The 18,812-nt window shown below is 43.8% G+C and overlaps 1 protein-coding gene across 3 annotated transcripts in view; it reads right to left on the bottom strand.

The window, feature by feature from the left end:
• milt (trafficking kinesin-binding protein milt) overlaps positions 1 to 18,812 on the bottom strand; it is a 142,975-nt gene that overhangs the window by 53,315 nt on the left and 70,848 nt on the right. For all 3 annotated transcript variants that reach the window (XM_075695024.1, XM_075695026.1, XM_075695027.1), the window contains 3 exons: positions 17,658 to 17,736; positions 16,618 to 16,748; positions 8,293 to 8,618 (listed from right to left, as the gene is read on the bottom strand). In XM_075695024.1, coding sequence (XP_075551139.1) covers positions 8,293 to 8,618; positions 16,618 to 16,748; positions 17,658 to 17,736 — 536 coding nt within the window. The remainder of the gene's footprint in view (positions 1 to 8,292; positions 8,619 to 16,617; positions 16,749 to 17,657; positions 17,737 to 18,812) is intronic.

The following is an 18,812-nucleotide window of genomic DNA, read 5'->3' on the forward strand; positions in this document are numbered from 1 at the left end:
TGTCTTACAAGCTCACCGACTACAATTCATAAATTGCAGTAGGTGCCGTAAAGTAATTAAGTTAATTAGTGAGTTTGTGTTAACTGCCTGAATATATGTTTCGATTGCTCATGCAAGTAATGTCCACCTTTTTGAATACTCCAGCTCAAGGACAAGAATTACCATATTTATTCGAATCTAGGCCGATAGGTCTTTTCAAATAATCATATACCAAACTCCAGGAATTAGGAAGGAACAGCGCCAACTAAGACGATCACAAGTGGGGGAGAACGACACAGGACAAGCACCAACTCTAGGGTCAGCTTAGATTTTAGGTTTTTAAAAAATGTGCCGGTTTTCAATTGAAATACATAAAATGGTGCACAGCTAGTGCCATCTAGAAAAGTCAGTACTGCAGCCACTACTGGCCATGCCAGTAGCGAGCTGAACTCTACAAGCGACATCGACATTTTGACCGGTGTTGTGGACCTGGTTCTTTATTCTATGGTATCGGCATGCAGCATGGCATTATCGTGATGGCACTAAAAAGGCGATGCTACTATAGTGCTGCTTTCAAATGAAAAGTTGTGCTAGCCGCAGAGGCACCGTCAAATGTTTAAGCTGGGCGGGACTTCAGCATCGATAAGAAAAACGTCCGTTGTTGGAGGGGGCAAAGGGAGATGTTTCTTTGCCTGCGCTGTAACGAGGATGGCATTTACTGCTTTAATATAGTGCAGTGTTTGAAGATGACGGTAATAAGAATGACAGCAACGAGGCTAGCAGCAATGATAATGTAGAATGAGCTTGGCATAGTCATCATTCAATAAATTTTGTTTTCATTTTGTGAGCACTCTCCTCACTTTTTTATTCGGCCTACATTCAAGGTAGGTTTTTTTTTTTTTTTCGTTTTCTGGCTCCGGACTTCCAGGAGCTGGCTTAGAATCATGGCCGGCCTAAATTCAAATAAATCCGGTATGTCATCTGCAACAGGCAATTTTTAAAAGTTCCGTAAAACTTAAACATAATCACATTGTACTGCAAATACGTCCCTGAGTGACAGCAGGTTACTGCATCGAGAGACGGCTTATGTTACAAACGAGATTTTCTTACAGGGGTAATTAGCGTAGGCATCACAACTTAACTTCGATGAAAACTAAACCCCAGGCATTTTATGCATATCAACAATATCTATTCGCTGCGGTTCAGGAATTAAAGACTGGTGAGTGGTGACTGTGTTATTTTTAGCCCGAAATATAACAGCTTTCGTTTTATTTCGATTGATCTTGAATCCATTTATTTTTGACCAGGAGAAAATCTCCAAAAGCATGCTGTTAGCTTTGAATATTAAATGATACAAGTTAATATTAGAGATAAGTATTGTGGAATCATCTGCATATATTACGTATTTAACTGTTGTGCCTCTGTTTGCAATATCATTGATATAAACATTGAACATGAGGGGCCCCAGGATGGCACTCCCTTGTGGTACACCGCAGCTGAGAGGCAAGAACGATGAGCTACATTAGTTGATGCATATGCTCTGGCACCTATTTTGAAGGTAAGGTTGAAGCAGAGGTACGCAAATACCACGAATGCCACATGATTCTAGTTTATACAAAAGAATACTATGATCAAGGGAACAAAAGACTTTGCTGAATCTAAAAAATACTAAGTGTGCATTTGTTTTTTTCATTCCTTTTTAATGTGATGAACTACAGCTTCTTTCAATGCCAGCAATGTATTTCCTGTAGACCTGTCACTTCTAAAGCTGAATTGTGCATCTGTTAGAACATTAAATTTACCAAAAAACTGCATTATTTGAACAAAGATAACTTTTTTCTGATCTGTTAGAGAAGGCAGGAAGAACAGAAATAGGTCTGTAATTAACTTTCTATATTAAAATCTCCTCCATTAAAAACGACAAACTTTAGCTCTTTTCATAGCTTCTGTAAGAACTCCAGGTTTGAGAATTAAGAAGAAGCTTTAGCTCGGGTGCTCCCATCTAAATTCATGTAAAAGGAGAATTCATTTTTCTCTGCAACCACTGCACCAAATTGATGAGGTTTGTTGCATTTAAGAGAAAAACTGAAAGTCTAGTGACTGTTGGCTTCAAATTTTTTATTTATGTCGTAAAATTTTTAATTAAAAAATGGCATAAATGGAAAATTTTCAAGAAACGAAACTGTCAAGTTTACAACTCTGTAACTCAGCAATGAAAAATGATACCACAATTCTGCGAATTGCATTGAATAGCAGATCTAAAGCGGACAAAATTGATATGTTAACATAAATCTCAAATTTAGTAATACGGAAATACAGCTTTTGCAGAACCCTTATAAACAACGTTACAAATTCACGTAAGATATGAAATGACATATTGAATTTGTCCGCTTTCAATGAACTAATGGATGCCCCATGTGTTGGCGGGCTAGTTGGTGCGGATCCATAAATACTTCGTTTAGCAAAAAACAACGGACACAAGAAAAGGCGACAGGACAGGAGTAGCGCCTTGTCCTGTCGCCTTTTCTTGTGTCCGTTGTTTTGCGCTGAACGAAGTATTTAATGGATGCCGTTTACAGAATCACGATATCTGTTCTTGATGCAGCGCTATTAATTTGTAAACTTCGTGCTTCAATTTTTTTTCAAGCATTCAAATTTTTGAAAATTCTGGTAACAAAATTCAGGCCCTAAATTCAAATTAACTAGAATTTAACTTTCTCTCTCAAATGCAAGAAAGTTCATTAAAATTGCTTAAGGGGTTATCTCAAAAAAACATTTTTGCTTTTAACATGTATTTGAATAGGCCTCGTTGGAGTTGGGCCCGAGCTAAAGCTTCCTATTAAAGATACATGCAAGAGCTTCTGTGATCAAGCATAAAACATGCTTTATGGAAGAAATTTGCAAAATATCGGCATCAAGTGAGTTAGCATTGTTTAAGCACATAAAAGTGTGATGTACTTCGTTTTTATCAGTTGTATCAAGAAAGGTGCTCTGCTTCACATTACCGCATCTGGCAACAAAACCTACATGTTCAATAGATGGAGTAACCGTGTTTATAAAGTGGTTGTTCAAGTGATTTGGGAGTGATGTGCCGCTTAAATTGCAACGGGTGTTAAGGATTCAGGCAGGGCATGTTTATTTTCATGCCCGAGTATATTACTACGAGCTTGCATGTAGTTAGATCGCTGTCGAGAAGCATTTTGAAAAAGACAACGATAACAGGCTTTTTTTAGAACATCTAATTTCAGCATTTATTTGATTTCGAAGGGTGTGTGCACAAGAATGAATTATAACATATATTTTTACTTTTTATCATTTCGAGATGCTCACAGGTAACCCAAGGTTTTTTTAGAATTTGTTGCTGGTGTAAGCGTCCTGAAAGGAAAATGCTTTCCATAAATACGCATAAAAATTTTCATGAAGTGATCATAAGTGCCACTTGTATATTTCTTCTTGTTTACAGACAGCCAGCTTTGATTCATTATGTCAATTTTGAATGATTAAATACTCTCAGTTGTAATTAGTTGAATGATGAGTGGCTCCTGTTGTGAATTTCTATTCAGCGGTTGGTTATGATAACTTAGAGAGTCAGGACAGTGGTCACTAATATTAGATATGATAGTACCTGCGCTATAGATTACGATGTCAATATTTGTCACAATTAGATCTAGTGCCGATGCTGTGGAGCATGTAATAGAAGTTGGCGTAGTAAGCCAGGCTAATCACCCTGTTGATTCGTGGCCACTGCAGCCACATTCTAATGTGTGCCTTGGACTCTCTTTTACAGCTTCACTTCTAATACATGTAATGACTGGAACCACTTGCCTACCTCCTCTATCATTTAGAATTAGCAGTAGGCAAATAGCAATTGTGGAGGCCGAATAAAACACAAATGAAATAGTGCCAGAAGCAAATTAAATTGAATTGAATACTTTTTAAATAATGAACAGCCATTTTTACAATTACTATCAAACGATGTTAACATCCTAGTATTCGTAACATTTGCAAGTTTCTGTAGTTACACAGCATGTTATAATGCACTGTTCATTAAAAGCACATAAGGAGCATCGGGAACAAATAAGCAGTTTGCTCGCTTAGACAGAACTCTTCAAAAAGTGCAAATAATCACTGTATAGCCGGTAAAGTGTGGCATTACGAACGACGTAGCCTAGTCCACTCCGCAAGTCCCATGTTTTATGCCTACACAGTCGAATTCCATTAATTCAACCCTGATGGGACCAAAGATTTGGAGGGTCAAATTAAGCAAGATGCAGCAAGAACACCCAAACCTCATCACTAATTCATTCAAAAGCATTTATAATTTATTTTACTTTTGCTCCACTTTTATGCTATATTACGTATGGCTGCTGTTTTGAAATATTTGTAAAACTATTTAAAAAATGATATTCGTATTTATGAATAGCCACTATATGGTTCAAAGAACAAATAAAATAGGACAATGTTCAATTCTTAATTGCAAGTTCAGAATATTCACAGACACCTATCTAGTACTACAGATATTTGAATGCCTTTAAAAAATGTGCTCAAGGAATATGTTGTTTCTCAATCTTTGTGGTTGTGTTCGTTCACCCTAATGCCATGAAGGCAAATAACTAAATAAATAAATAAATAAATAGGTATGTACATAAATAAATGCAATGGCAGCACTTCCTGTATTTGCAACACTAAGCCAGCCTCGTCATCATGACATCATTCATGCTAAAGCCCTGGGTTAGGGCATTTATTTCATTATTCTTTTTAAACGGAGAAATAAGAAAAGCATTTCCTGTCCCCACTCACACAGGATGCTAAATGCACATTTGCAACTAAATTTTTCTCTCAACATTCTTTTTGGGTTGTGTGAAAACATCTTTTCATAATTCATTTTGTGGACTTAAACCCGTGACTAACTTTTTACCATACACACGGACTTTGGCGCTCAGATGTATGGCTATCATTTCCACAAAAAAGGCAATACAATAAAAGAACATAACAGAGCTGCTGAGCAACTAATGCAACCTGTCCCATGAAGATGATGGCAATTTTTCAAGTGTGGGCACTTCAAATAGCGCGGCAGCACGTCCACAGCTGTTCCCTCCACACAAAGAGGGCACGGAGCCAGCGAAGATGTGTGAGCTCCTGTTCATTCCTCTATCACACCAGCCTGCCAACACCGCATTAAAAAAGAATAAAACACTAAACTTCCGGGTCCCACAGAGAAGCGTCAGGGTTCAAAAATACTAACTGGGTTAGCCCAGTCTAAAATCCTGGTTCCGTAGGAGATATAAAAAAAGCACAGGCACAGGCACACACCTCAGTCTCGTGCCAACATTTTGGCAACAGCAGTCGTACTTTGCGGGGCTTAAATAGGCCCTGCTCTGCGAGGGTGAGTGGGTGGGAATTTGGGGAGTACGAACGGTGCTACCGACAGAGTTGCACTCCAGTCAAACGGCCGAACTTGGTGACACTTTGAGCGAGTGCAGTTCGCCTTTAGTGTCAAGGCTGTCAGACGGAAAGATCTAGTGACAGCTGCTGGGGAGTCCACTCGCAAGCGAGTGTGTTTGATGAACTTGCTTGGCTGTGCTTAAGTGTGTAGCCTCAATAGCAGTGCTTCGAGAATATATAAATAAATGCTCACAATAGAGTCTCACTAATTCTAAGACCACTTTTTCATGATTTCAGATGCTACGAGTGTCTTTACATCAGTGAAGCCAAAATAAGCTTGAAGGGCTCATTTTCTGTGGATTTCGCTGCTTTACGGTGAAGCTGTGTATGGCTGGGGTTCCGTGCATTTTTCGTGTCCTTCAACAAACATGTGTGAGCAAAAGCTATCGTCGTCAACAATGGCTTCTGCCATTGCTCGCGCATTCGTCTTGTTCCACAGCTGGCTCTGACGCCACTCATCATGCAAGCATTCCCATACTGCTCCTCCCTCTGCGAAGGCGCTGATGGCATTGGCCCACTGCCAGTCGGTGCGGTGCTTTCGGTCTCAAGTTATTTACGTGAATATATCGCAAATTGAAAACACTAATATATATAACGAATGTATAGTAACACGAATGAAAGTGGATGCATAAAAATAAATGTGCATGCATACCTGGTTAAAATAAAGGAGGTTGCAGTTTTCCCAGAAAGGCGTAGCATTGATGCCAACAGCAAACAGCAAAAGCATGTGTACACTTTCAATAACATAATAGTTCCCCGGGCACAGGTGTATAAATACCTTGGAGTTATCTTCACGCACAACATGCAGTGGTCCCAGCATATTGATCACATCACATCTATAGCACTAAGAAAATTAGGTTACTTGAGACAAACATTATTTAAATCACGAAAACACACCAAATTACTAATGTATAAAACGCTCATTCGTCCTGTAAGCATCTGGAACCCGTATAAAGTGTGCGACATCAACAAAGTCGAATCAGCACAAAGGAAGGCTGTTCGCTTTATTTCTTATCGCTACGATCGTAATTTTTCGCCCTCATCTGCAATTAATTCCTTCAATTTATCTCTTCTATGCACAAGGCGACATACAGATTCCATGAAGCTGTTACATTCAATTATTCACTCATGCTGTCAACTATCCGCTGATGATTAGATCACATATGCCAGTGCACTTCAGATGGTGCCTCAAAATTGTGCACTAGGTGGTGGTGGTAACAACTTTATTGACATTCTGCTCAGTTATCTGGCAGGCCCGAGTCCTAGGATGGCCCCTCACGAGGAGCGACCTTTTCGGCCCAGGCAACGAGGGCTTTTTGTCGTTTTTCATCCGGCGTTCTGAGCAGCTCCTCCCACGTCTGTCGTGAGGGAGCTGGCAGGAGCGACCTGGGAGGGGGTAAACCCTCGCACCCCCAAAGAATGTGATTTTGGGTAGCAATTGTTTGATTTGTGCAATTTTGACATATTGGCTTCCATTGCCTGTTGGTAATTATGGCCAGCCAATGTGGGCTGGGGAACGACTTCGTTTGGATTCGACGCAGGATTGAGGCTTGCGCTCGCGTGAGGCTTGTGCACTAACAAAATTCACATGAAGGCACCAACCATCTTGGCTCAGGCTTTGCACTTGCTGAAGATTACCTCCAAGATACAGCACATGGCCCATATATGGACAGCCACGCACACCTGCTTCAAAGGTACAGGAGAGGAGATGCATGCGCTACCCTTTCTAGTGTGTGCTTGAACACGTTACTGCGCACTCACCTTTTCCACCCACCCCCACTTGTACTGAAGAAATCGTCATCTCTCGTGTTTCTCTGAATGCTCCGAGCTGCCACCTGCCTTGTGGCCTCCACAAGTTATTACATGACAAATGGCACAGCGCTATTTTCTGTATGGTGCGTCCCGGTTTGTGCCCATAGTGCATCCCAATGGCGTTTTTACCACTTCATCTTTTATGCCTAGGGACTTTCGCAAATAACTTTGTCCTTGGCAAATATTTTATACTCTTCAGCTAGGTTTAGCAGCCATACAGGCTCCAAGTACATGCTTGAAATGGCCAAAGACATTGTGTCACAAAATTACTTCGATAAACAGCAAAAAATTAAATGGTTTTCAATGGAACTAAGATCAGGAAACAAAAAATTATGCGTGGCTCTGCTATCGCAAACACCACAGACCAGCGGAGCTGGGGGAAGGCCAGTAAAGCAGTGCCAAATCACACACTTTTGCTGGGCTTCCCCCAGCTCCACTGGTCTCTGGTGTTAGCGATAGCAGAGCCACGCATAATTTTTTTTTTCCCACTGCGAGAAAGAGGACCGCCGAAGTGACCACACGGGTTTTTATTGGAGAGCAATGACGCCACACTATTTGCGTCCCCGCTGCGCCACTCCTTCTCCCTTTCTAGGCTCCACCCACCCTCGCAGTGTTGCTATGCTGCGTGATGCTATTTTTATACTTTGCTTTCAGTCTCTCAGCTCTCTCTCTCCCCAAGCTTGCCAAGCTGCAGACGTCAAGAGAAACCCAGCGAGGTTCTAACAGCTCCACTGTAAAATAGTTTGTTACACCACGAATTTCATTAAATGGACGCTTAACATATCGAGGTTTGACTGTAGTTATTTATTTCAATTTCCATGTTTTTATCAATTTTCGTTTGCTTACGGGTTATACTGCAGTCTATGTGAGGTTTCAGGGTATTACAACATACTGCGATCCTATTTTGGGCAGAACAGACTTTGGATATAACGGAAGTTTTTCGCTGGATTATCACGGTTCACTGTAACGAGCGTTGGCTCTAAAAACCTTCGTGCTAGAAATTCCTGCCAGAAAAGCACCATACAGAAAGAGCAGAGAGAGAGAGAGAGAACTCACGAAAATGCATCGGGTCCTCCGGTGCCGCTACCGATGGGTGTCTGGTCTCCTTGGTCCCCCAGGCAGGCTTGCAGCTCGCAGGCCAACGACGGTGGGCCGCTGGCGCTGCCGCCACTGCTGCCGCTGCACCTGCCCCAGATGGCAGCACCGCTTTGCCGGGGCTCCTCCTCCTGGGAACGGTGCCGCAGCTGCGCCTGCAGCTCGAGGAAGGCCTCCTTGAGGTCCAGGTACCGGGCGCGGGCCTCCAGGAGCTCTTCCGACTGCTGTTCCTGCAGGCCGCGGCTTAGGGCCAGCTGCGCCCGGAGCTCCTCTGCCTCTGCACGCAGCTGCAGGGATGGAGGATACACACATCGTTTATTGCCAGTAACTATTGAAATGAGCTTTCACTTTCTCTAAATTTACCTGAAATGCTAATTATAAACACATAGCGCATCCGATTTCTGAGATCATTCAGTGATTCTGGCAACAATAGGCCGGACGAGACGTGTCCACATAGCAAAAACAGAATGGTTGCTAATGGATTGTCTTGGCTTGAATACGTTTCCCACGAGGCACCAGATGGTGCCCTGTATTTTAACATAACGTCCCACAAAAGTGCTTGCGTTTAATGCACGTAACACTACAAACACTATTCTAGAATAGTCTACTATACAAAAATGCTGCTTTGACTACTCTTAACTAGATGGCGAGCCAATACGCTCAATAGCTTTAACTACTCACACCTAGATGGCGTGGTGAAGTTTCACGCTTTGCGGCACTTCATTGTTTTACACTATACCAAAACTTTATCGAATAGCATCTCGCAACAGTTTAGCGAGCTGAACACACTATACTAAACTCTCTATTCTCGATTGCCCGAAGAAAATGTCTGGGCGCAAGCATGTACCTTCAGTCAGGATCGAATCAAGAGAAAAATTTTTGAGTTTATGGGAGCTGAATTAGCAGACGTCTACTGCAATTCAATTTGACTCTTGAATACCCAGAATTTAAACCTTGAATTACTTGAACCATCAAATGCTAAAATTATTATTTTTGAATCTACTGAAATTCTTTATCAAGTTATTTCAACTATCAAAAATGGACTTCGGGAAACTATCCAGCAAGCATCGCTTCCCGACGTCCGCTTGTGGATGTGTTATAAATTTAAGATGTACGTCTACACTTTTATATAACATAGTTGGCAGAACTGGTCCTTTACTTCGTTATATAAAAATTTTGTTATATTGAAATTCAACCTTTTATTCAAGTGTGTACAGTCGACAAACGATTTTTCATACTAGGAAGGGGACATAATATTTTCAGGTTATCGAGCAATCGGAAAAAACAAACTTCAATGACAAAAGAAATAGTCATTTTGCTGAATTTGAGAGTTGGCGACCAAAAATGTGGTTTTGTGCCATGCCGACAATATCTTCACATTAGCCATACGTAGCAAAGCCTGCGAAGCTTTCGCATCCACAGCTGATAGTACTGCTCGCAGTGGGACAGCACTATCAGAGGAACAATCTATATACAGTCCAACTTATGCAGCATCAAAGCCCATTGGACACTTCAAACAAAGTTTCACTTTAAGATGCACATTATTGAGGCAACGAGTGGCGTGTTGTTCTCTGCCACTACGTTTGTTGTTGGTTGTAGATCGACCTCGCGCATGCATGTCATGTTCGAGAAATCAAGCAAGATTCAGTATGGCATCTGATATTTCCGTAGCCAGTTACACATTCTAGTATGGGTTCTACGAGTAGCAAAGATAGCAAAGCATTAGACAAATAATGAAACTTCATAATTAACAAGCATGGCAGCAAACATGAAGGAGGTCCTGAACCAACCCTCGGACTTGGTGAAAAAACATCCTGCGGCATACACTGCTGTGAACATTGCAGCGAAATTTTGCAGTCGTGCGTGGCACACAGAGCTCACAAGCGGAGGGTGAACTCATCTTTTTCTCAACACTTTATTTTCAATAGAAATCCCCTCCTCACTCTTCAGTCTGATATATTTCGTCATATAGCAGACTACCATACACAGCTGACATCAATCAGGAAGGGTTTTTGGATCAGTGCGCTTTTTCCTACTGTAACTGTGTATATTTATTGACACAGTTTAATAAACAGGCAGAAGCCTCGAACTAGTATCAAACCACACAAAACTTATGGTCAGACCAGAGACTTGCCAGCACGCAGTCGCTCCTGGCCACTCCTAGCTCCTCAAGCCTTTGCAGACTTTACAGTATTGAACTATTGTGCAAAATGCACAATTTGGATGTGGTTACTATCCAATGGTCAAGCTGGTGCTGACAAAACTGGTCTGCACCACATAACATGGCCAGACTGGAGCACACGAGCACGAGCGCACACTCAAGCCTTGTCGTGCATATAGTTAGCCACTACAGTTGCATGTAGCTGGGTCTGCAGCCACAGAGTTTCATAGAAAACTCTATGGAAACTCAGCGAGTCCTCGCTGAGCTCCTGCAGCTCGCTGAGGACAACAGCGTGCTCTGAATGGTATCTCTGGGCGACATGACTCAAGCACTCAAGGCCCGAGTGCCAACATTCAACGAACAGGTCATCTGCTTCCCAAGTTGCACACCCTCGAAATGTGTCACCATCATGGTCAAAGGTCGCTGGGTTAGGAATCCTTTCAACGCGAGTCCGGAGTGCATCATCCAGTGCTTAGCCGATGTGCACGCAGCTGATGTACTCGCACAGGCAATTATGAAGGTGAAGTCTGTTCAACCCTCAGAAATTGCACAATTGTCGCAGAGAAGCGCGAAAGGGAATGTGCTGCTCATGTTGCTTGGTGCGAGAACAGCTGCACTTAGCTATGTAGTACACTGTAGCACAGCAACGGGATGAGACACCATGAACTAAACTGTAACTTAAGGAATAGCTTTGCGGGCACCGCCTTGCTCCGCCGTAGCCTTTGCAGTGCAAATCATTGAAGGATCGGGAACACCGTCAAGGGGATCCCTGGCAATTTTTCAGTGCCAATAACTCCCCTTCTGCTGAGCTCATTGAAGTACTTCTTGCAACAATGTATTTCTGAAATAGCCTGTTTTTCTGGAGTGCCGCCTCCCGGTGCTAGCAAAGGAAGAGAGGGGGAGGGGAGCTCGTTCACAATAATGCAATCAAGTGCGCGCGTGTGGGTTGGGGGGTTAGTTGGCGCTTTGCGATTTCTGGCGCGCGTCTCAGCAGTGGCTGCACATGGCTGTAAGCACAAGCGCAGCTGAACGGCGCACCCTGCTTGCAAGGTAATTTGCCGCATGTGCAAAGAGTAGGCGTGCCAAGAGGGGGTGGTATCATGTTAGCTGTCTTACCGCGTGTTTAGTATTGGAGGTTGTGTAATCTCGACTTTCGGTCACTCATTGGAGCGAGAGGCACATGAAGCATTCGCTCCCCACTGCCAGCGCTCTTCATGATGATGATAGCTTTCCATACATTAATCTTTTTTGCTCTTACAGATGTTAAGATACTGCTTTATCTGGATTGCACCAATAATTTAGTCATGCGAGTAAAATGTTGCAAATAGTTCCCACTAAACTCATACAAGGGCCGCACCTTTTTTTTATTTTGATGAGGTGCGGCCTTTACAAAGGCCTGGGGCCATTTGGTCTTATTTTTCCAGGGTGAAATCCACCATAATTTGCCATAATACTCCTTGAGCTGATGTCAAATGAGTCAAAGGAGCTGGCTACAAAAAACAAACACACAAACAAAAAAAGCTGCACAAACAAACAAAATGGCGCCAGTGACTTGTGCGCTGCGACAAAGGGACATGGAGGAGCCGGTCGTGGGCATGCCACGCCATGCCCCGGACATCAGAGGTCCAAGCACAGCTAACGTCATTTAGTTGCGGTGCACGAAAGTATGCTGCATGCAACTATTTCTTGGTGCATGTATGCGGCGTCAGCATACCAAACGCTAATGCTTCTCAGTTTGAACATATTTTACTCAAATCTTGGACTGCCAAGTCGAGAGTGTGGCCCTTACATGGGTGAAGCCCTTACAAATGTTTCTGCGGTATTTGAGCATTCAAATGAAAGTGGTGCTCAACTGTCAGTCAAGGTGCAATCGCAGCCAATAGAGGAACAGTGCGAGAGAGACGGAAGCAGTGAGAAAAAAACATAACCTTAAGGGACACAGTGCTACATTGTTCAAAATCTTGAACAGCCCCACACGCAGGAAGAATAAGTGCACCATGTGATTTTCAGGAGCGAATTGCCACTGCATGATACAGTTGAACCCGGATATATCGAACCCGCATATTTCGAATTATTTGCTATATCGAACACACAGATTACCCCCTTGAAAATACTATGTAAAAGCATAGGACAATTGCGCGGTATATCGAATTCTATTTTCGTCGGACATACGATATATCGAACGCCGCGCCGCATCGCGCCCCTGGAAGGTGCGCTTTTCCCAAAGACATTCGTGTCCGGTCCTCAGGGGAAAACATTTCTGCAGTCAGTCAGCAGGCTCCTCCTCTGCACATGCGCGGCCGTCACCTAGCGACGGAGACGCAGAGCCTTTCCCCCTTTCTTGCGCCCCACCGGCGCGAGCTCTCTCACTCCTCTCGTACCGCCGGTGTGTGCACTGGGCAAGGCCATTGGAGCTCAACGAAGCGAGTGTGCGGCATTAAGACGCGGCGACGTTTCCAAGCCACGCTTCCTGAGGAAAGAAGAGAGAGTGAGGGGCTGGCACGGTCGATGCCAGAGAGGGCTCAAAAAACGAAGCATAGCAAAGCAGCAATTGCACCCACAGTGCCTTCGACGGCATATTCCGCCGATCTTTTTCCCCGCTCTCTTCTTTCTTTTCCCTTTGTCGTTCCTTCGCAGCCGCGCTGACTGCTGCTCGAACGTTGGTTCTTTATTCTATGAACAGGCTTCGCTTGGACTGCTCCATCTGCGCGTCGCGCGTTTTCTTGTGTGTACCTCTGTTTCAACGTGCCGTGTGTAGCATGTATGAGTGCGGTCATCTGGTGAGCTATGGCATCCGCAGACATAAAAAAGAGGAAGAATCTGGACTTTGCAAGAAAGTTTGAGGTAATCCGGCGTGTCGAGAACGGAGAAAAGCCCTCCGTGGCAGACGCATTCGGCATTCTGCAGTGTACTGCAAGTACGTTGTTAAAAAAGGAGCAGGACATCAAGCTTAAAGCAGGTGAGCAAAGTCGCTCGGGAGCGTGTCGTGTGCGCCCTGCTGCTTTTGACAAAGTGGAGAAGGCACTCTATACGTGTTTTCTTGAAATCCAAGCGAAAAATATTCCCGTGGATGGCCCGATGTTAATCGAAAAGGCTGAATGGTTTGCTACGGCTCTTGGCGAAGAGAACTTTTGTGGTGGCACCGGATGTTTGCAACGATTTAAAAACCGCCACGGCATTGTAGGAAAGGCCATTTCAGACGAAAGTCGGGCTGTCAGCAGCCAGGAGATACAGCAGTGGCTTTCTGAGGAGTGGCCGAAGATCACTGCGAAGTTTTCGCCTGCAGAAATCTTCAATGCAGACGAAACTGGTCGCTTTTGGCATCATCATCATCATCATCATCAGCCTGGTTACGCCCACTGCAGGGCAAAGGCCTCTCCCATACTTTTGGCAAATGTTGCCGAATAAGACACTCGCTTTTCATGGAACCTCATGTCACGGCGGTAAAATGAGCAAAGTGCGTGTGTCGGTACTGCTTGCAGCCAACATGGACGGCTCGTGCAAGCTACGGCCATTCATGATCGGGAAGAGCAAGTCACCGCGCTGCTTCAAGAACTGTAAACAGCTTCCCGTCCGCTACGGCTGTAATAGGAAGGCCTGGATGACACGTCAACTTTTTGTTGAATGGCTGCAGGCTTGGGACGCTGAGTTGGGCAAGTCGGGCCGCCGAGTTTGCCTTCTCGTAGACAACTGTTCGGCCCATCAAACGACTTGCAAGCTGCAGCACATCGAACTGAAGTTTCTCCCACCAAACACCACAGCGAGACTGCAGCCCCTCGACCAGGGTATCATAAAGGCATTCAAGGTAGGCTATCGGAAGAGACTTATTCAATGGCACCTTGTAAACCTCCGCATGAGAACCGATCTCAAGATTGACCTGCTCGGCGTGATCCAGATGATTACCGGCGCTTGGGGCGACGTGAAGCCGGCCACAGTAGCCAACTGTTTCAGCAAGTCAGGCCTTGAAGTGGCCGGAGATGAATGTCCGGAAGCTTTAGATGACGATGAGTGCTTTGAGGACGCGTTTCGCGACTTGTCCAATTTTCCTGGCGCCGTCCCGTCCGAAGTTACTGTTGATGACTTCATTAACGCTGACAGCGAAGTTCAAGCGGTAGCCAACCTCGCTGATGAGGACATTGTGGCCGGAATAGCTGGCGTTCAAAATGGCGATTCCAGCGACGACGAGGGCAACTGTGTTATCAAAGAAACGCGTCCGTGCACAGCCACTGAACTGGCGTCAGCATTCAGCCTCATTCCGCGCTGTTGCGGCGAAATGGGAGGCACTGGGCTCTCGCACCTGGACAGTCTCAAGAAGATTGAGACTAGTGTTTTTAACTTCATTTTCTAGAGGAAAAAGCAGCCCAAAATTAGTGATTTTTTTCGTGAAATAAAGCGCTTTCATATTGTGTGCACATGCTATGTGATTCGCGGCTGTTCCAATCGGTAAGCCACAATTTTTTATGATCGCGAGTGCTTTTTTGGCCTATATTTGTATATCGAATTTTCGCTATATCGAACTATTTTCCGATCCCCGTCGAATTCGATATATCTGGGTTCGACTGTATAGATATGAAATATCAGCAGTCAGCATAAGGCAGCCCTGAGTCACATTTGTCACAGCCACAAATACAGTCACTGACCGGTTTTCCGGACCTCGTGGGGACAGAAAAATAGGCTGAAAAATCGAACATTCTTAAAAATTCATTCAGGCAAAAAAATCTAATTCATTAGGCTTAGAGTGGCTTAAAAAAAAATCTCTAATAATGCCCTGCCTTGTACTGTGCTTCAAGGTGATAATGATAACATGTGCTTAAATTTGTGCAACAGTGACATCTCCATGGCTTTCAAATACAGTCGCCAACAGCGTCACGAAGATCGCCATGGAGATCGAAGAAATGGACCACGTTTCTTCGCACCACTTGGTTCTCACGAAGGCACAGGAGGCAGCGCCAAGCACACAAATGCCAGCCAAGGAAGAGCAGGCATGTCCTCCGAGACCGGAGGAGAGCACGTGCACCCCCCCAATCTTGGAGACTATAAAGCGGGCCACTGGAAGCCAAGCCTGGCCAAGACAACAGAATATCCAATATGGTGGCCTCCAAAATTGGGTAGCATGGCTCGCATGTAGGATGCAAAAGGGAGCATACCACAACGCGATTGAATCCAAACCTGGTGGCCGAACACATGATCACAGATCAAAGTGCGCGGCTAGTTTTACTGTTTCCGCTCTGCAGGCGGAGCCACGTCAGGGCAGCTCAATAATCGCGCACCAAATAAAAACCACTGAGATAGCTACTTAGAACCAAACATCTTAACAAATCTCGATTCCTGCTCCGTGATCTTGACACAAGAGGTCATGTGTTGGGCCACCACTGTGGCTTCACAGAGCGTTCGCTTGCTTAGGCTGGCTGCATGATGCAATGCTCCCTCCTATATTTTTCCTTTCTCCACGGTGGCTCATAACGAGCGATTTAGCTCAGAAAATCGTACTTTGGGTCCTAAACTCACCCAAAAAATTGGTTGCGCAAATACATTACTTTTGTGGGAACCCCAACGATGCATTGATTACATCTGAAATATCCATCAAGTCCAAATTTTCGGAGTTCGAAAAATCTGTCGGCGACTGTAACCCTTTTCTTACTGTGGTTGAAATACACCAGGAATTATTGCAGATTCATTAAGCAGCCATTTTCTTTACAAGCGAGATGATGCACGACTTTTTTTTCAAATTTCATATCACAGTGGCAAGCCAAAAAAAATAAAGTGTACGAAGCTGTTTTGTTACATGAAGTGCACACTACCAAAAAAACAAACAGATATCTTGTCGACAAAGAAAAGGTGTCCCTATGCATGCTGCAAACTTCATTTTTCTTGCTGTGTCCACTCTAACAAATAAAGAAACAAAGGAACAGTTGGAAGTCAGTGCTGCCTATATCTCTCCTATGTTTGCCCCTCGTTTAGGCACTGTTAGTCGATGATCACGAATAACGAACTAGCCTGAATCTTTGCTCTAGCAAGATTTCTTCCTCCCACGACTGCAATCTTAGCAGCACGAATGCTTTTCACCTGAGGGCCTTTCACCTAGCATGAAAAAGTGGCCCCAAGCACAACTGGTTCACACTCACCGACTGGGCATATCGTTGCATGTCGTTGAGCTGTGCATTGAGTGTCAGGATCTCCTGCTGCTGCCTCAGGTTCACCTCCGTCCGCCGGCACAGCTCCTCCTGGAGGTGACTCGACTCTTTCGTCACGTCCGCTATGAAAAGAAGGATAGAACATTGATCAGGAACAGCGCACCTGTTGTACAACACCCAAGCCAAGCAAAGCACCAAAACAGAACAAAGGCTTCAGGGCCTTTCATTCAAGGTTAATGCACTGAATGTAAAGAGTTAACGAGTACTATGAGGATCTCCGTTTGGGTACTAGTTTGGCATTAGCACCATTATCCTGTGCTTATATTTTGTGTCCGTAGCAAAATAAAGTCCTGTTCAATGGATCTTCAGTTATCTTTGTGATGCACTGTACAACTCTTTCACATGCCTAAAAATTTCCTAATCTCGATGCATCTGATCTACTGCCCCCATTCATTACATGACTTCCCCATTTATTTCCATTTATTTCGCTTAATGCCAAATAGAACATCGGCTATCCCCGTTTGCTCTAATGATCCACGCAGCCCTTTTTCTGTCTCTTTTCTCTTAACGTTAAGCCAAACATTTCTTGTTCCACTGCTCCTTGCACCGTGCTTGACTTGTTCTCAAGCTTCCTTGTTAACCTCCAAGTTTCTGCCTCATACGTTAGCACCGGTAGAATGCAACGACTGTACTTTTATTTTCAGAATAGCAGTAAGCTGCCAGTCATGACTTGAATGTGCCTGCCACGTTCACTCCAACCGATTTTCATTTGTTCAGAAATTTTTTGTTGGTGACATCCAGGTCCCCTGTAACTACCCGGCCTAGGTAAGTGTATTCTTGCACTTCAAGGTCTGTCAGAAAACATTACGATGTACACAGACAAAAGCGTCCAATTCTGAATTTGACATAAGTCAAGCAGTGCACACCCTGCGAACTCCTTCCAACAATCAGACCCAGAAAGAAAAAAAAAGGAGGGAGCCGTGTCTGGATCGTTCAGTTGCCACTACGTCAGGGAGGGGGCGGCTACTTACACAGCTGCCTCACGCAGTCTCGAATGAGCTGCATCTCCTTCTTCTCCTCTTCCTCAAGATGGCTCAGCTGGCTCTGGGACTGCGAAGAAAAACACACAAGAACAGCAAAGAACTTTTTGTACAAACTGCACTTGCATGCGCATTCTTTTGTGAGCTTATACACGCACATAAAACATTCTCCATAAAAAAAAATTGTACAAAAATGTTAACCAGCCACACACTCTATAGGCTGTACTTCACATCTTGGTGCCTCTAGGTGGTGCTGGCTGCTGCTCTACCCTGAGATGATGACTGCGCTCAAAATGACAAAAATGATAGAAGTAATTATCAATAAAAATTAGGGGTGGACAAATATCAAAATTTTTGAATACGAATACTTAGCTTTGAATATAGAATCTAACATTAAATAATGATATGCACATGTATTTATTAGCAAGTTTGGTTACTTTAACGTGTTGCAGCACTGCAATTACATTGTCAATGGTAAAAAAATTAGGCTAGTAAGCTGTAATATAAAAATATTGTGCATTTGGCTCATGTTAACTTGGAAAAATGAGTCATTCTTACTAGCTGTCAGATTCTTGCCAACCTGTGCCTTATTATACAACATGAAATGCCCGTAAACTCAGTGGCACTGACCCTGTACCAGCCGTCACTCATCACATTCGCTGTCAAGAAATAAGCTCGGATTGAGGGGGGTGGCACGGCAAAAGAGTGCACCCTTGCTGCCTCCAAACCCATGTCCCATGCGAGTGAGAAGCTGGCTTTCCCGCAAAACTTAGATGCCACTGCATAAGTGTTTCTTATAGGTAAAATTTCACCAGCAGCACGAAAATATCGCAAAATTCAGCAAAAAGTGAGACACATATTCTTGGATAAGATAGAAACAAATGCTAATGACCGGGTTCGCTTCCAAAAAGAAAGCAATACAGTCGATTCGTTTCGAATATTCGCACCCTACCGAATATTTGAAAACTTTCCCATACCTAGTTTTTGAATCAAATACAAATATTATAAATTTAATATTCAATAACATTCAGTATTTTTTAATGTTTGCACACTAATAATAAAGATACAGTGACACCAGTTCTAATGTAAGCATGTAAAACAGATGTTCCTGAACAGGTCACAAAATACAAATGTTCTTCTGTGTGT

This window comes from Dermacentor variabilis, chromosome 6, assembly GCF_050947875.1.
Source record: "Dermacentor variabilis isolate Ectoservices chromosome 6, ASM5094787v1, whole genome shotgun sequence".
Classification (NCBI taxonomy): Eukaryota; Metazoa; Arthropoda; class Arachnida; order Ixodida; family Ixodidae; genus Dermacentor; species Dermacentor variabilis.